Genomic DNA, 19,376 nt, shown 5'->3' on the forward strand with positions numbered 1-19,376 from the left:
CCGCGGGCGGGGCGGGTCCGGGGTGTGTCCAGCGGCACCGCCCCCGGGATCCACGCGGGGCGGGCAGGGCAGCGGCGGCTGGAGGAGGAGGAGGAGGAGGAGGAGGAAGGCAGAGAGGAGAAAGAGGGGGAGGAGAGGAGGCGGCGGGACACGGCTCGGAGGCGGCGGCCGGGCCATGCTGGAGGCGCGGCGGCACCTGGCGGGCGCGCAGAGCGGGCGGGCGGCGGGACGGGCTCCGCGCCGCGCGTAGGGCGGTGGCAGCGGAGCGGCGGGGGCTGCGCTCGGCCGGGAGACGCTCCGCGGGAGGGACCTGCGCATCCTCGCCGCGCCTCGCATCGCCTCGCCGGGAGGAGGCACCGCCGGCGCCCGCCGCTCGCATCCCTCGGCTGAGGCGGAGGAGAGCAGGAGCAAGAGCAAGAGCAAGAGGAGGAAGAGGAGGAGGAGGAGGATGAGCCGCGCGGTGCTGGCCTGGCTGGCGCTCTGCGGGAGCCTGGCGGCGCCGCGCCCCGCCCGAGGTGAGGGGACGGAGAACGGCGGGGACGGACGGGGGACGGGGGGTCGGGGTCGCGCCGGAGCTCCGGCAAAGTCGAAGTCCAAGTGCGCGGGGGACCGGGAGGTGGCTCTCAGCCGGGTGTCGCTGTCTGGGCTCTCCTTTTCTCTTTATGCATAAGGAAAGAAGAAAATTAATAATACTTATCTCTGCATTTGAAATAGAAGGCGGCGGACGATCCATCCTCAGACTCGTTCTGTTTTGAAACTGTGCTTAATTAGAGGGGAAAGAAATGCCATGAGAGATTAAATGTAATCCAGATGAACGGCTGGGAAGATTTAATATCCGCAGAGCTGTCCGCACTGCTTTTCCCTTCCTCCCCCCACCCCTCTCCAGCCACCGGTCTTCATTGTAATTTGGAGGCTGCTAGCTCCGAGCCGGAGACCCAGCAAACCGCGGAACAGTTTGCAAACACGTTCGGGAGCTTGAGCATCTCGGCAGCAGCGAGCAGTCCTTGCCAGGCGACCCTTTCGCTGCCTCCCTCTAATTAGGTCTTCTCCATCCTAAAACACCCGCGGCGCCTTCTCGGTGTCTCACCTCCTTCCAAAACAAAACAAAAAAACCACCCTACCAAAACCAAAAACCCTCCGGGAGAAGAAAACGCCAGCCCTACCCCAGAGAGACAACTTTAGCTCTCTTGGGAGTTCTCTTTATTATTTATATTAATCAGTTCTTGCAGGGGTTTAGCCTCCCGGCAATGAAAACTTGTATGAGCTCGTACTGCGAGGAGCTGATGGTGGGGCTGTGGGCACGGTCCCCCGTCCGCAGAAGGCTCGGGGGGCTGCCCGGGGCGGTGGGCGATCACTTGCTGCCCGTCCCGTCGCGTCCTGTTCATCCCGGCTGTCCCGCCCGGGAGCCCTCGCCGCTCTCGGGGAAGGCGCTGGGCTCGGCTCCGGTACCCCCGTGGGTCCCCTCTTCTTGCTCGCAGCCCCTCGAGGGTCCTCTGCGAGCTCCGAGCGGCGTCCTGTGCCGCGGATGTTCCGTGTCTCTGTGTGATCCCACCCGGCGTGGAGACCCCTCTATCCTCCTGCTTGGCAGAGCAACTGTTGTTCTGATGAGTGCCAGAATATTCCCGCTGACTTTTAGACCTCTTCCCCTCATTATTAACTTTTTTTTTTTTTTTTGAGGTTTCAAAATGAAACCAGTGTATCAGTAAAAACTGAATATTTTATTAGCCCTTAAATTATTCAGCACGGCGGCTTCTCAAAATCCGGTAGCATTCACACAGTTGCAGTGAGCATGTGATAGCTTATGCAATATGTCCTTGTACCTGCAGCTTATTCCCCAAAGTCTCTTTTTTTTAAGCAGAAGGTAACTGTATCTGCCACGAAGCCTGGACTTGTCATGAGTGCTTTGCACTGGGCTTCCTTGGAACTTCTGATAGCTCGCATCTGTGATGTTTTCTCATTAAAGTCTACAGTTCTGCCATGTTTTCAGGTAACTTCAGAACTTAATAGGTTTTCTAACAGAAGTGAAATAGGAAGGAAAAAAATCCATTTGCTCTGTGATTGCTTAAGCTGTGATTGTTCAGTTAAAGGTTTGTCCTTGGCTCTCAAAAAGAAACAGAAGAACATTATACTGAGTCTTTTTTCTGAGCTGGAATGGAGCAAAATGCTGCTTGACAAGTCTGATTTAGTGGGTTAATTTTGGTGGCTGTCATAACATTTACTTTTAATAGATCCTCTCAAAGTCGCAATGACTCTAAGCACTGTAAGTAACCAAAACTCTTTCAAGAGCAGCTTTTGAACAGTGCAGAATTTGTCCCAACGCTAGTCACTATGAGCCCATTCCCACAACGGTGAAGAATGAAAACCAGTGGAAATGTCATCTGTGCAGTGGCTGGTTCCCACCTGCCTCTCAGGGTAAATTCCAAGTGCAGATCAAAGTTAAGTCATGTACTTCATTACTGACCTGCATTTCAAGCCTATTAAAGAAAAAGACCAACTGTTTTTGTTTTTTTTTTTTTTTTGATGGAGCTCTGCAAAGTAATGGTGGAGGTCAAAATCCTGTTTATTCGTGATGTCCTAAAAACACCTTTTGCTTTCTGTGTTTGGAACAAATACATAGTATGTCAGCAAGTTTGGGGTGAGGTTCTTTCAGTCTTTTTGCTGTTGTTGTTGATTTTAAGGGAGAGAGAGGGCTGAGAGAGATTGAAAGATACTAATGGATGAAAGAGCCATCTCAATGGGAGACTGTAATTTTCTTCTTCCTGGCCAGTCTGATAAATTTGCAATCTCATGCACTGTAACAGGAGCCTGATCTTCAGAGATATGTTTATATGCAAGCACATGATGAAACCAGCCTTCAAGGGTGCAGTGACTTCCAGCCCTTAGGTTGCAAGAAAGATGCAGGTGCATTTTTAATGAGCAATGCCCTTTTATACATATTTAAAAACAGCTGTAAGCTTTTACATTTGCTGCTGTTGCTGCTCCTTGGTGGAATTTGAATGCCGGGCACTCTGGAGCTTTACTGTGCGTGGACAGAGAGTAACTACCAGAGTGACTACAGAGACTACTAGAGATTACTTCAGGAGGAAGAAACACAGTACATCCCACCTGCAGCAATGCAGGTTCATGAGTACCACTGTGTGGCTTTTTAGTTGTTTGTTTTTTGGGGTTTTTTTTTTGTCCCCAGCAGCTTTATGAACAGTCAGTGAAGATTGGGACGGGATGAAAGGAAAGCATGATGTAAAAGTGGTGGCTGTTTTGGTTCTGAGATGCACCTCTGGCCATGGTGTAAGCGGATCAACAGCAGCAATGGTACTGTAGGTGCACAGCAGATCAGTGCATCCCGCGCCTTCACATTTTTGCAACAGGACCGTCTGAAAAATTACCATTTGAGTTGACTTTATAGTGAAGCTGCTCCCTGGGTTGTATCATGCTTCTCCACTTAGCTGTCTGCTGAGTTTTTAAGTGTGGTTTGCTTGAAAATGATATTGACGTTGCTGAAAACAGGCAAGTCTAATTCGTTATTTTATGACCGTATCCTGTCAGCCCAAGCAAAAAACTCTGGAACTTTGAAGGAAGTGTTTCAAAGATGTTGCTTTTTCTCCATTACAGTGGGAACCTTCACTCTCTCTGAGGCTTAGAAGTTTCTATAAAGCCCCTTTCTGCAGCTGGAGTCAGCTGCAAGGAGCAAAAGTGCTGAGAAACAAGAGAGGTAAACTGTAGCTTTGTTCTCACATATCTATACTGAAAGGCTGAAAAGATCACAGAGGCTTTTAAAGACCAAGGTTCTTCTGTTTTACTGAATGCCTTTGCATCTTTGGACAGCATCTGCTTCTGCACAAAGTGCTGACAGTGTGACCCTGCATAATGATTTTCACTGTTCTTTTAACAAATTACATTTGTATTCAAATTGATTTTCCATGACTGCTCGTATAGCCTCCAGAAAGCATATAGTGGATATACTGTTGTATTCCGTACGTGTCTGGTCAGCCTAGGACAAAATTTGATGTCAAGCCATGCATTATTATAACTGGAATTAATTGTTCTGGTAGTATTAGTTGGTATTTTTCCACATGCCCAGCCTCCTATTTCACTCCCCTTCATGTCCTTATCCTTTATGTCTCTTTTCAAAGGATATACTTCATAGAAGGTTGTATATCAATGGGGAAATGTGTATCATAGGGGAAAGGGTCACTGTCCTATCTTCCCTCTTCCATTTTTTCAATTACTACCCAGTTGAAAATCAAGGAAATGATCCATTCTGGAAGTTATTTCCAAAGACAGTAACTTTTAATTAAGATTTTTGTGCCTTAAATTAGCTGTTTATGCAGCACGTGCCCTTACATCAATGGCAACAAACTCACGGCCAGAAACCCCTTCAGCCTAAGTGAAGATACCTGGGGAAGCTTTAAGAAACTGCAAGAAACAGAGATGAATCTCTGTTATTCTCAACTTTATTGTGAGTCACATAGGAGTTGGCGTGTTACTGTTTTCATCTTAATCTCTTAAAACATCTCAAACTTAGGTAAGCCACAGATTTCTGAAATCCCAAAGGATGGTCGGTGCTGTATTACAAGTGAGATTAGATGTGATGAAAAAATTTTTCCCTTGCAGGGTGGGCAGGCCCTGGCACAGGGTGCCCAGAGCAGCTGGGGCTGCCCCTGGATCCTTGGAAATGTCCAAGAACAGGTTGGACACTGGGGTTTGGGGCCACCTGGGACAGTGGAAGGTGTCCCTGCCATGGCAGGGGGTGTCACTGTGACACCTTTAAGGTCGCTCCCAACCCAGGCCATTTATGTGGTTCTATGACATTGGGCATCCTTGTAGCATACCTGAAGCCCAGCTTGAGTTTAATAAAAATGGGTTGAACAACAAACAGCTATTAATTCAAGTTTCAGAAAAGTTTCACAGTCAAAATACAGTGAAATCAGTCAGATAATGCATTAGAAAATAAAATATGAGTCAAAGGATTCAAGTCCAAAGAAGGGTTGTAAGAACATTAACATCTGCGAAATTAAAACCTCTGGAAAATGCTGTTTTATATTGGAGGACCAAAAGACATTTTGCATTTAAAGTTCAGGAGACAACCTAGGGGAAAGGAAAATTCAGCCTAAATTCAGTGTGTTATGTCAGTCTGAGGAATAATGGGTCTAAGTCTCCCTTTCCATAGGAAACTCAGATCATATGTTTGAGGGAGAACAACTCACCGTGTGTAGCGACAGCAGGGTATGACTGATTTTCTAACAATCTGTGTAGAGGGTAGAACAGCTCTTTTGCCATTCATATTGTGGGAACAGAGCAAGGATCTGTCCAAACCCATTTTGGACCCACAGCTGTGGGTCTGTGTGCTCGGAAGGCAGGGATTGAATGAGCAGCTGTGTCCCAGGAATCTGGAGGCAGAGAACATGCACCACAGCTTCGTGCTTTGAGGTTTTATCAAATCTAAGTCTTGCTGGTGAGGGAATATACTTAACGTACTTGTGGGGCTTTTTATTCATTTGTTTGTGTGGGTTTTTCTTCCCTCTAATCAGCAAGCTGTGTTACCTTTCATCACAGTGGGGGTGTTCTTCTTTTTTAGGTTCCGAAAGCTGAGAAATTAAGCAGACCATAATTATCTAATAAAGTCTCTAGCTAATCCAGCTAATAACTATATGTGGGGTTTGTGTGTGTGTGTGTGTTTGAATGCATTATCATATGAAACACACATAAAAACATCTTAATTTTACATAATGTAGAGCAGCTATGTGCAAACATACTGCACTTTGGGTATAATTTGGGTGTATCTACTCTCCAGAGACCATACAGAGGAATTGCAGCCACTTATATGCCTCACATCTGGTCTGATACTTAGAAGTTTAGGAAATATTAGGTTAGACCTAATCATCCTATGAATTCTTGATGCACACCTCTGTATTTGAAGTAAGAATTTGTTATACACCACAAAAGCACTGTCTAGGATTTTTTAGAGGTCATCGATAGCATTTCTCACTCCACACACCTTTTTAATAAGGGGAAAAAAGGGGGTTTTATGGCTTGTATATAAAAGACTTTTGTCCATAAGGCCTACATATAATATATATATATATATTATATGGGTATATATATATATATATATGTATTATATGGGTATATATATATATATATATATTATATTATATATATTATATATATATATATATATATATATATATATATATATATATATATATATATCTTTGGTGAAGTTGTTTGAATATGGGCAAGTAAATACTGACACAACCACCGAGTATGATGAGCTGGTAAGGACCCACAAGGTCCATCCAGCCTAGCTCCTGCTAGCTCCTGTCCCTGCACAGACACCCCAAAATCCCACCCTGTGCATCTCTGGAAGTGTTGTCCAAACTCTCCTGGAGCTCTGGCAACCTTGGGGAGCCATTCCCTGCAGAAGAACCTTTCCCTGAGCTCCATCCCAAATCCCTGGCCCATCTCCAGCCCTTCCCTCAGGTCCTGCCAGTGTCACCATGAGCAGAGATCAGTGATCAGAGCTGCCCTTCCTCTTCCTCTCACGGGGAGCTGTAACTGTGATGGGTCTGCCCTCAGCCTCCCCTTCTCCAGCTCAACACACCAAGTGCCCTCAGCCGCTCCTCACACAGCCCCTCCACACCATTCACCATCCCCATGGCCTCTTCTGCACTCTCTGACAGTTTAATGCCTTTTTAACCCTGTGGTGCCAGAACTGCACCCAATATTCCAGGTGAGGCCGCCCAGCCCAGAGCAGAGCAGGACAATCCCTGCCTGGCCCGGCCATGCTGGGCCTGGTGCCCCCAGGACAGGGATGTCCCTGCTGGCTCCAGGGCACTGCCACTGACCAGGACCCCTGTCCCTTTCCCTGGCACTGCTTCCCAGCCTCTCATTCCCCAGACTGTCTGTGGGTCGCACCATCCCGGGAGCACAATCCCAAACCTTTCCTTATTGAACCTCACAGGCTGGAGCTGGCTCAGGCCTCTCGTTTGCCACGGCCTCTCTGCAGGGCCTCCCTGCCCTCGAGGGAGTCAACAGCTCTCCCCAGTTTTGTATCATCTTTGAACTTGCTCAGGATCCCTTCCAATCCCGGTAGTTCCTGAGGATGGTGAGGAGCACAGGGCCGATGACAGAGCCCTGCAGAACCTCACTAGTTCCCAGTCCGATGTCACTGCAGTCACTGTCACCTCTGTGCCTGGCCCGTGACCCAGCTGCTCACCGATCTCATGATGTGTTCATTCAGCTGTGGGATGGACAGTTTGTCCAAAACAATCCTGTAGGAGACAGTATGGACAGCTTTCCTGAAATCCAGAAAGATTCCATCAGCTGGTTTCCCTTGTTCCACTGAGTGGGTCACCTTTGAAAGAAAATGAGGTTTGACAAACAGGACTTTGCCCTCATGAAGCCATGCTGGCTGTGACCAATAACTTGTCCTCCAGGTGTTTTTGTATACCTCCCAGAAAAATCTTCTTCATACCTTTACCAGGCTCTGAAGTGAGACTGACAGACCTGTAGTTTCCAGGGTCCTCCTTCTTGCTCTGCTTGTAAACTGAGACAATGTTTTCCAGCTTCAGTCAGCTGGGACTTCTCTGGACTCCCAAGACCACTCAAAAATCATCAAGAGAGGTGTTGTGATGATATCAGCAGCTGTTTGAGGATTCTCGGATTAATCCCATCAGGCCCCATAGATTTGTAGGGATCCAGCTGGAGCAGCTGACTGGGGTTAACTGGAGGTTAATCAGTCATGGTCCTCCAGCTCAGGGCACCAGGGCCCTCTTGGTCCATGCCAAAGAAGGAGGCAAAGGATGCACTGAATCCTCAGCCTTGTCCCTCTACTTATCTATAAGGTGACCATCCTCTTCCTGGAAGAGGCCAATGGTATTTTTGCACTGCCTACTGCCATTATTTTATTCAGAAATTATCTTTTCATTGTCCCCCACACAATTCTCGCAGCACCGACTCCATCTGAGCCTTGGCCACACAATTTTCTCCCTCCACCGGCAGCAGTATCTCTGTTCTTCCCATGCCCTGCTCACGCCTGGCTCTGCTCACACTGGGCACACACCTTCCTTTATTGCCTTGCTTTGAAGAGAATATTCCTGTTCAGCCAAGCCATCCTTCTGCCTACACTGTTTAAGTGGAGAATCCTGGATTATCTCAACTCTCCCAACTGCAGCAGCAGAACGACAAGTTCTGGGTTTTAGGAGTTAGGATTTTAGGCATAGTATTTAAAGCAGCAAGCTGAACTGTGCAGATGACAGCAGGGAGGAGCAGCAGATGGATAAGGAGGCTCAAGAAGATCAGCGCTCTTTCAGCAGAGCCAGGGCAGGAGCTTGGCACATCCCAGCAGGAATCTGATGATCTGAGAGAGAAATGTGCCTCAGATTTCCGTGGTTTTCATGACCCTGGAGGCCACAGGGGACAGGGAGGGGAGCAAAGCCTCCCCCAGAGGAGGTGGGAGGTTTTGGTGTGGGATTTTTCTGCTGCCTCCTCTCCGCGGTGGTGTGTGGGAGAGTGGGGTCAGACACAGAGGCATAACCCCCCCCACCAGGGTGCAGTTTCTGCATCAAGTGGTAGCTCTTGATTAAAGCAGATGGAGAAATTTCCTAACCCAAAGTGCTCAATCAGAATATTGCAATTCTGTACACACAGCAGTTTAAGCAGTGAACAGCCTCACTCTGGAGTGTAGCTTGCACACCTGGGGCAGCATGAGCTCAGGTGACTGTTAAGTGCTTCACACTACAGATTTGAACCCCACGGTTTCAAATTTTTAATTTTAATGCAAAGCAGGGTGTTTTCTCAGTGTTTTGCAAATAATCTTCTCTCATTCTTGCCCCTCAGCCCTTGCGACAAATTTTTCTTTGATTGTTTTCAATTCTAAACTACACAAGGCATTTATTTATGCATAGTAGGATTATGGTCCTACTGTGGGATAAAGCTACCATTTAGACATAGAGACCTTTTTATTCATGTCTTCGAGTATTCTTACAATAGTAACTTTTTGGCAGGCCAAAAAAAGCCCAAACCAAATGTGAAGGAGATGGCTGCATTGCTAATTTTTATCTGCAGCAATTTTATCTGCTGAGCTTCTGTGTAGGGAGGCTGAAAAAAAATCTCTGCAAAAACTGCTTTTTTTCCCCTATCATTGTCAAGATGCTGTGTCAACCTGCATAATTATGGAGAGCTGTGACAGCAGAGCATAAATAAGAGTAATTTCTGGCATCTGATTACCCATGTCTTAGGTTTCTGCAACAGTGAAGCTACAACAGATCACACAAGAAATACTTACAAATAAGACTTGCATGCGCCAAGCGAAGGCACAAAAAATAGAAAAAAAATTAGATTTATTTTATGTTTAGCGTTTGTTTACATCTTTCAGTCTGTCTCTCTCTCATGGAGGAGAGCTTCTGTCACTGCTGGGTGTCATTGCAGACAACCAGCCCCAGAAATCTAAGCTTCCTTCCTGATTACTCTGTGTTATAGTTCTTTAGACCATCCTGCTTTAATTTGTTTGCCAGGGTTTGTTTTTTTTTGTTTTTTTTTTCTTTGGGTTTTTTACTCCTTTTCCAGCTCAGGCTTTTGAAGTAGAGATGGAGAAACTATTACATGCAATGTAACTTGTCAGATTCCTTGCTTGTGTGAGGAATTGCATGGGATTGCTTTGCAAGGTCTTTTCTAGGTTAAAAACTAAGACCCACTAGCTGATTGCTTTCAGATACCATTCCAGAACTATTTTAAAACCATGCAGTGCTATTTATTTGAACAATTTTAAGGGAAGATTAGCTTGATACTGTGAATAATGTGCAGTGTGGATGGGGAAATGATGTGCTGCTGTCATGGGAAGTAGCTGAAATGACCTAGTAGCTCCCTTCTGTGGTGCATGCTATATATGTTTCTTTAATGATGCTTTTGTGTAATTTCTTTAATGTCTTTTTTTATGTTTTACCCTCAGACCTTGTACAGAATGATGAACTCCCTACAGATAGCCCTTCAGGATAAAGATCAGCCTCTTTGATAATGACTTTCGTTTTCTTGGGTGTGATCAAGCCCATCCTATTCTGACACCTTGCCTTTCTTCACCAGGCTTCTCTTCAACCTGGTGTCCTTATTCAGGGAGATAAATTCTTTCAGAAATTTCTCTTAGAAATGCTGCATTTTTGTACTGTGGCACAGTTACAGAAATGCTCTGGTTCCTTCCTAGGGTGGTTTTACTTAACCTTAAACTCTTACTCCAAATGTAGGTCTTGTGGTTCAGCCTGTCACTAAGATCATAAAGAAATAAAAAAAAAAAGTTAATTGAAGCAATGTCAGGCATGGATGGGAATGTAGTGTCAGATGTATCCTTTCTTCTGTGAAATCCATTGGGGAAGAAAAAAATCAAAGCAACATTCTGAACAAGAGCTTGGAAATCAGCTGGAATAAAGTGTGATTGACTATATATATTGACTTAATGTTAGTTCCACATCTATATTGGTTCACACAGCAAGAGCAGTCATTGGTCTGGTATGCCTCAATATCTCTCAGTATAGATGAATAATTACATAAAAATGTGCATTTAAAACCAGATAATTATAGAGTAATAGAATAGTTTGGGCTGGGGAGGGATCTTAAAGACCATCCAGCTCCACCCCAGCCATGGCAGGGACACCTTCCCCTGCCCCAGGCTGCTCCCAGCCCCAGTGTCCAGCCTGGCCTTGGGCACTGCCAGGGATCCAGGGGCAGCCCCAGCTGCTCTGGGCACCCTGTGCCAGGGCCTGCCCACCCTGCCAGGGAACAATTTCTTCCTAATAATTCATATAAACCTACTCTCTGTCAGCTTGAAGCCAAAATGATGAGTGTGAGTAAAAGTTGAGCACTAAGAGGTGCAGCTCTGACTTGGGGGTCAGAGAAGGGGTGGGTTTGGTTTGGGTTTGGTCAGGGACCAGTGAAACAAATATCTGGTCTGTAGGAAACTTCCCGAGTCTCCAAAGGTTTTTTTTTACTGCAAGATAAAGCTGAGATGAGCAACTCTGTGAGATCTGATAGCTTGGCCAAAGCCTATCTAGTTTCTATGCCATTGGCTTTTCCCTAATTCCAGAACTGGTGGTGCTCTTAGGCAGAACAGTAAAATTCTCTGGTAGTTTCCCTTCTTGGGATGGCTTAAGGCAGGAGCAGGCCAGTACCAGTGATGGTGCAAGGAAGAGAGATGGGGACGAGGAGGGAAAAGCAAGTGGCATGGACAGGGATGTTGAACACGATGTATCCTCAGCTGATTCCTTCAGGGGTCAGTTATGGATAGTTTTCTCAGTACTAGTTTTACACTTTTTTTTTGCCAAGGAATATGTTTCTGGACCAACTCTAAGACACAGGGTGCCAAATTTCCCCTTTCCTTGAGTATAGCTGTGTACTCCCCGCTGTGGAAGTGTGCAGAAGTCAGATCCACGAGCATCCCTTGTGTTCCTGTCTGCTTTGCCTTGGCATGGATGAAGGCAGAGGAGCAAATTCCACATTTCCCTGGCCATCTCCCAGTCCATCTCACCATCCTGGGGCAGATCCAGTGTTGATCAACTAGACTATCCCAGTAGGTTATTTTGTTGAGGAAAAATTACAGTGATTTTTTTTCCTTCCCTAATTATTTTGTAGCAAATATTTATCTTGTGGATAAAGATCACTCCTGGGCCATGCAGAGCAGGCAAGGCTCAGAAGCTCCCCATGTGCTCTCAGTGGAAACAGGAGGAGCTGCCTGCCTTAGAAATCCTGCTCTGGCTTAATTCCAAGCAAGAAATCTGTTTTAAAACTACCAGGGAGCTGATGTGGTCCTGGTTCCTTCACTCAGACCAGCTGAAGGCTGAGCAGGAAGAAAGAGAGAAGACAAAATGGGTAAAAGCATTGTATGCTTCAGTTACTTCAGGAGGAAAAAGAGAAAACTCTTCAAAATGTCTGAGACTCCTGACTGACTAATTTTGACCAATTTACTCTGCTGCTTAATTGTTTGGGATTTTTGATGAAAAAATTCTTGAGGTTTTGTTGTGGCTTTCAAAAAAAATTTTTTTTAAAAATTTTTAAAATTAAAATTAAATTTTAGTTTAATTGTAATTTAAAAAATTTTATTAGAGAGTAATAAAAATTAACAATGGGTACATTGGTTGCTTTTCTAGTTGAATTCTGGTTAAAGATTATGCTTGTAGAAAAATCTAAATAGAATTTTAAATTCTTTCCAAACATTTCCTTCTGAGGCAGAGGAGGGAAGGAGAAATATCCCAAAACTGTACCCCAACTTCACTGGAATAAATATCATTGGTATGTAATTATATATTTTTTTATCTTTTTTAATCTAGAGGAGCACCATTTGCAGAGCTGAAGACTTACAGCAAATACTTATACTTTTAGTGATTTCTGAGTTTCAGGAAGCCACCCTTTCAGTCTGTTAATGCTCTAATAATAATCACGAAGACTTGTGCTAGCATCTTTCATAGCCATCTTTTGTCCCTGTGTCACATCAAGATTTTTTTTCTGTCGTTGCCACCCATCTCTTATCCTTGACGTGTCTGTACCTTCCACCTCCGAAGTCTGAAAACAAGGGTTGATACATCAAGTAGAAAAAGGCATCTACTTTTAAGAGAAATAATGAGTTTTGATGACTGATGCCTGATAAAAGCCATGTTTTGAGTCTCCTGTAGTGCCAGCTCCAGTGTTGCAGCCACAGCAGCTGCTTGAATATCCATTTCATTTTGTGTGCGTGTGAAAGAAGTGTTGGTATACTGGAAATAATTACCCAAAGATTTTCAGAGATCTCAAAAAGAGGAATCATCTGGAAATGCTGTTTCAGGAGAGCTCTCAGTTAATGTCATTCAGCGTTATTCTCACTTTATTACTATGCATGCAGGAGATTCTCATTTCTTTTTCGTTTTCAAAATGAGGTGCAAGAAGCTTTTACAATGGAAATTGAAAATGCCCGGCCTGTTTACAGCATGGTATAGATATCTTGTAACAGTTGGGCTAATTTTTAAAAGCTTTTTATGTAGGCTCTCAGAACAAATTTTCTGTAGGAAAAGCAGCTGTGGAAAGAGCCTGTTTTTCCTCAGCCCCGTTTTTCTGTTAAAATAGTGAAATAAGATTACTGAAGATTTTAGAGATAGTACATATGTTCTTTGAAGAAGAGCAACATAAAAGACACAAAATTGCTGTTGTTGTAGATTACAGGCTAGAGTGTGTATCTGTTGAAATTGGCCTTACGGAAGGTACTTCTTCAAAGTTGATGTAGTTTAAAAAATGAAATACCAACTTCTTTTTTCTCCTACCCTCCCTGAATCACCCCTGCTCTTTGGCTTCACCCAGGGTTTATGTTTCAGGGAGCAGCTTGAGGGGTGGGCATCATTCCACCCGTGACTGAGGAATTCCTGTTTCTTCTGTCTGAGTGAAAAGGGAGAGTATTGAGTCTTGATGCTCTTTAAGACACAACAGGCTCCATATTGTCCTGCTGGAAATGAGGAATTTGAAGAAATTGCATCTCTCTGGAGTTTGTGGTGTGGTGCCAGTGCTGTTCTTGGGGCAGCACAGGTGTGTCCCCAGGTGGTCCTGTCAGACCTCATGGGGAGTCTGGTTGAAAATGGCAGTGACAGGAATTGTACAAGAATGTATTAACTGGGAAGGAAGGGGTTGTTGCTGTACTACCATGCAAAATTTTTTTTTTTGGCTTTTGCCTTTTCCTAACATCTCTGTAAGCACAAACACAGGACATATCTTCATGAAGTATTTACATTCTGCAAGTGTTCACCAAAAAGTGAAGAGTGGTGGTGATGTTTGTAGACAAAACAGGATTCTGCATTCAGTACAGCTGTCTCAGGCTGTCAAAAAATTGTCTGGGAAAGTTCCCCTGCATTAAAAATAACTGTATTTATCCTTGGTAACTGTGTAGTGACCTAGTTTGTTTATCACTAACTACCTTGAATTTTTTGACTGCAGGTACTGTTGTCTGGCAGAGTAAAAAAAAATGTTAATTCTATATTTACTTATTTATTAATATACTTTTGTAGAAAGAGGTGTAATTGTCTTCTGTTTGGCTGGATTTTTTGTTTCTTAAGGCCCAAGGTTTTAATGAAGTCCTGATTTCTTCCTTTGCACAAAGGCTTTACATGGAATTTTTCACTTTTCATGAACTCTTCCATTAATTGAAAGCTTTCTAATAGTTCTGATAATTAGCCATGTTATAAGTTATAATGACCAAGAACTGGAGCCAGGTGCAGCTGCAGTACACTTAGGGCAGGAAATGTAGACAACAAGCTTCACTGTGTTGAACATGATGTTATTTGAAAATGTTTTCAGGTTTTGGATGTACCCTAACCCCCTTCTTTTCTCTGGTTTATTATATTATCCCTTTTTCTTTTTCTTTGCTTTGTTGTTTTTTTTTTTTTTTTCTTGTTTCCTATTTTGAACTCCATTTAACTTCAGGATTTTTGATTTTTCAGTTGGTGATTCAAAGACCAAGGGCCCTGATAGATGTTAATCCAAACTTGACATTGAAAGTAGGTTGCTTTTCAGATTTAACTTTTTGAGAAATATGGGCTTCTGTGGCTTCTCTTGATTTTAAAAATGCAATGACACTTCTATTGAATGCAGCCAGAACAGCTTTACTCTGAAGCTGCCTCTAGATTAATGTCTGCAGCTTTGCCAAAACTATTATCTATATTGCAAGCTGTCACTTTATGTCTAAGCTAAATAATTAAATCTTCAGATCAGATGTACAGTTTTTTATTATTATAGACATAGTTTAGGATTTTATGGTTTCAAAGAACCTTTGGGAAAAAAAATAACTATATTACAGCCTACTGGAGAGTGGGCTAAAACCTCTCTGAAATTTTTGCTTGTTAAATTACATTCCTTGGTTTGGATTCCTGTTTTTCAGTTACAAACACAGATAAAAACTGCCAGCACTGAATTATGTGTGTCATGCCTTAACCACTGGGAGTCTCTTTGTGATCTGGTCTGGGGCCCTTAATCTGAGTTGCTTGCCAGCAATTATGAAAAAAAATATGATAAATTCAATTTTTTTTTTTAATACAAAATGGCAAGGTGGCCCTTTTGCAATGTGCCAGTTGTGTAACATTGTTTGTCCCCAAAATGAACACCTTTGTCTTTCAAGTGTAGGCGCTGCAGGTGGCTGTTTACTTTTGCCAACAGCTCCAGTCCTGTGTTGTGAGACAGGAGGGAAACATAAGAGAGCACTCCCAAAATGAGCTGTGGGTGGAAATGTCCATGATGGAGGAACCCAGAAATTCAAAATTTCTGATATCACATCTCATCCCCACCTCTACTTTTGTAGCTGCAGGGGTCTAAGGAAAGGGAGAAAAAAGGAAAATTAATACAATGTCCCCCAGGGCAGTAGGACAGGATGGACATGATGGATTTCACCCAAGGGTGCTGGAACCTGGACAGTTCCTGTGCAGATGACAGTTCCTGTGTATCTGTCACCTCTGGGACACCCAGGGATGACTCTGGTGGCCAAACAAAGGTGAACATTGCAGCCCTGTTCCAAAAAGTCCCAAAGGTCAGCTGAAGGGGAAGCTCCAGGCTGGCCAGCCTTGCTGGGAAAGCCACGAGCTCATTCCTGGGTGTGGGATGGAGAAGGGGCCTGGGGCTGTCAGCAGGGGTTAAACCACCCTGAGCCACCTGCTGTGCTGGGGAGAGGTGGCTGCAGGGTCTGGGGACAGCAGAGGGTGTCCTGTGCCTGGGCTGGGGCAGGAGCCTGGGCACTGTCACTGCCCCCACATCCATGTGGGCAGAGATGTCTCAGGGGATGGACAGAGGGATAGACACAAATCCTGGTTGTAGTGCTGGACTCAGAGGGCAGTAGATGATCAGTCACGTCACTCTGGAGTTTTGTATCGAGTGGGTTTTGTCTAGGGCTTCCTTTGTTTCACATCATGGTGCCCTGAGCGAGGTGCCCCTGACAGGTGACCAGAGATGTCCTCAAGGACAGAGATGCCACCAAGAGGGCAAATAAACTAAACGGGGGAAATAAACCAAAAGGACCCATAAACAACAACAAATGGCAAGTCCTGCCTTTGGGAGGGAGAATCCCTGTGAGAGCATGGGTGTTTAGTGTTTTGATCTCCAGTTTAGGAAAGGCCTGTTTAAATGGGTGTGAGGTCAGGGAGGGCATGGTGTTGTTGGGGACTGGATCTCCTGCCCTGCAAACAGAGGGACCTGTGCGACCTGAGATGTGTCACTGCAGGGGCAGATTGAGGAGCAATCCTCAATTCTGAGTCCCTGCAGAAGGGTGAGACGGAGGAAACAGAGACAGCAGTGCATGGCAGAAGAATCAGAATCATTTTCTCTGTAAATTTGACCCTCACAGGGGGTGAGGATGAAGTTGCATGCCCCTCATCACCCTCATTTTGAGTATCTGTGTGAGATAAAGTATTGTTCAATTCCATACTGCAGAACAGTCTCTCCTTTCAATTGAAGGAATAGGGTTGTATTTTATGTAGATGGTGGCAAAATAAAATCTAATACATGCAGGATGCATCTGGTGTTTTTTGGTTTTGTTTGCTCATTTACTTTGTAATTGTTGCTTATCATTAATAAAGTAGACTGAGCAACATAAAAAAAAACAGGCTGTGATTTTCAGTGTTCTGGTTTTTTCATTTTGCAGTTTTCACTTTATAGTCTTGCAGTTGTGTTGGCTGCCAGTAAGAACTGCAAACCAAAGATTTACTTGCATTATTAACTTTTCTTTATTTTTGTTTATGAAATCCAAATAGAAAAAGAAATGAGTAGCAATATGTAAAGACTCGTCTTGCACATTTTCCTCTTAGAGATGGTAATAGAAATGTCCAATTTCCAGATTGTGACAGAAAACCATGGCTTTTTTCAAACACATTGGAATGAAGTTATGAGCCTGAATTTTAAAATGAATTCTGGATTTGGCACAAGAGATCTCAGATGAAAACCTCCTGCTGAGATGATGAGGTTTATAGATTTGAGATTCAATGATCGTGCAAAGAGTTTAACAACTCTGCTGAGTGTTGAGGGAAGAAGTTAAAATGAACTGAATTGGTGATTCATTTTGGTTACATTCTGAAGGAGGAACAGACATTTTCTAATAATTAATTATCTAATTTAAAACCTCCCTATTTCTTGACTGAGGTAAAAAATGAGGTATTTTGTATAATAAAGCAGCTGATCTTTAAAACTAATGGAAAGTGGTTTTATATTTTTCACAAAAACTATAGGCGCTTCAGTTCACTGGCTCTGCCTCAGGAAATCAGTTTCAAGCAAATTAGCTAGTGAAATGAATGTACCCTGCACTGGTTTATTAATGAAAGCAGTGTGTAAACACAGCTGATCAGTATATGGCAACCTGCATAAGTGGAGAAATAAAAATATGCATGAATTAAAAGGTCGTGATTACTGACCGTTGATCATGAGCTGTGTTTGGTACGAAATGTTTCTTTTGCTTGAAAAGTGAAAACGTGTCGCTCCAATAAGCCAGACAGTTTTCATTGCCTTTGATTGCCTTCGTTGGAGATTGAGAGCACACAGCAGAACTTAGAAGAAGAAAAGGCATAACCTTGCAGTGCTGTGCTTCTGGAAGGTGTACCCTGAGATGTAAACATTGCACTCTTTATCACCCAAATCCTCATCTATCCTCATCTGAGGACTGTGTTCAGGATTAATGTTTGGATTTCTGAACATGCTTACACACCAGGACACCCTCCCAGAGAGAGAGAGTCCCAGATGTCTTGACCCACTTGGTAGGGGGCAAGATGTTCATTATAAATTCTCATCAGGCTGAAAAGAAATTCTTATGCTTTATTATCTGGTTGCCTTAACTCCAGCAGTTAGCCACTGTTAACTCTCAAAAGCTTTGGTTAACAAGCCCTTAAATTTTACAAGCTCCAGCAACAAACTTCAGATACTGAGATCCCAACTTTTACAATTACAATTATAAATTACAAGCTCCCAGTCCTCTTAATAAACTTTGCTATGGAGGAAGGGGTAGAATAAGATAACCATGTCTGGACAAAGCAGGAGAGGAGACACATGAAGGTGGCAGAGAGAGAAAGAGAACAAGGATCACCAGTCCTTAGATCCCACATTGATCCTGCCACGTGGATGGTCTCAACAAAGAGCATGAGGGAAAGACAGAAGAACTGATATACTTCATAATGTTTCCTTCCTTTACCTGGTGCACGTCTCAAATGTAAAAAAGATTTTTCATGCCATTGTGTTCCTGCATGTGCAGCCCCTCCAAGTCCTGCAGGAAGTGAGGAGCTGCTGCAGGTGCAAGAACAAGAATGTGTTCTATTTTTTATCCATTGGATTGAAGCCTTGTTGTGCAAACATCCCATTGCTGCTCATACAATTTCTGATCTTGAGCATGAAACTGCCTTGCAAATATTAAGAGCAATAATTGGTGTGAGTAGTACCTCTGTTTCTCTTTTTATAAGACTGTATATTGAATTCTTGTGCCAGTGGTATGGCAAAAGCTTTCATGGCAGTTCTTTGAAGACCATGGTTAAGTAAATTTGCCTGATTCTGTTCTCACAGCATCTAGAGACATATTGGCTGACAGCATGGATTGATGGATTGTATTAGCCAACCATATCAAAAAAAAAAAAAAAAGAATGCCCAAACCTTGCAGCCTCAGGAAAAGAAAAAAAAACCACAAAAACACTGCCTGAGCACAGAATGAGAATTCTGAAATTCACATTCCTGATCAAATGGGATTGTGATGGTCAAAGTGGCTACAGCAATCTCCTGATATAAGTAAAGGTCAGGGGTATGGTGTGACACAGAGAACTTAAAGGAAAAGTTCAGAGAAGATGAAAAGCAGCTTTGTTGGACCTCTTAAAACCATCTTTCCTAAGCTAAAAGGAAACGTGGGAGAGAATGAAACACGGAGTGCTTTGGTGACAAATTTTCAAATACATGGAAGTTTCTGCTGGACTTTTTGTTACTGAGTAATTGATGATTCATTAAGAGATGCTTCAAAGAGCTTTGGAAACACAGAGGGACGTGTGTGGGACGTGGTAGGAGAGAGAGAGAAAGTGGAGACACAAAAGGACATTAATGATCAAAATGAAGCAAGAGCCCTGTGTAGGGCTCTGCAACAGCATTTGGAAAGCCACTATCCCATTTCTGAGAGCCTGAGTGAGAGGTGGCAAATTAGCACAAACCCCAGCAAATAAGAATTTGGGGTGATTAGCTGTGCCAGTGGCTAGGAAAAGAGGTGTCCTGGAGGAATAATTAAGGGAAAAAACTGAGATAATGTCAGCCACCTCCTCACTCTCAGCCCTTGTAGAATCAGGAGGCAAGCAAATACTGGCCAGTATTTCAATGTTATTTTGTTCCATATGAGGTGTCATAATTCGTGATAATTCATATAATGGCCAAAA

General features: G+C 43.8%; 1 protein-coding gene across 2 annotated transcripts in view; it reads left to right on the forward strand.

The window, feature by feature from the left end:
* The first annotated feature begins 173 nt into the window (after nt 1-173).
* The window catches only part of EDIL3 (EGF like repeats and discoidin domains 3), a 238,638-nt gene continuing 219,435 nt past the window's right edge, over nt 174-19,376 (forward strand). The window contains exon 1 of one of the 2 annotated variants that reach the window (XM_038123269.1): nt 174-515. In XM_038123269.1, the coding sequence (XP_037979197.1) occupies nt 449-515 (67 nt within the window). In that variant the 5' untranslated portion in view covers nt 174-448. The remainder of the gene's footprint in view (nt 516-19,376) is intronic. The other variant, XM_038123268.1, reaches the window with a different exon arrangement.

This window comes from Motacilla alba, chromosome Z (assembly GCF_015832195.1).
Source record: "Motacilla alba alba isolate MOTALB_02 chromosome Z, Motacilla_alba_V1.0_pri, whole genome shotgun sequence".
NCBI lineage: Eukaryota > Metazoa > Chordata > Aves > Passeriformes > Motacillidae > Motacilla > Motacilla alba.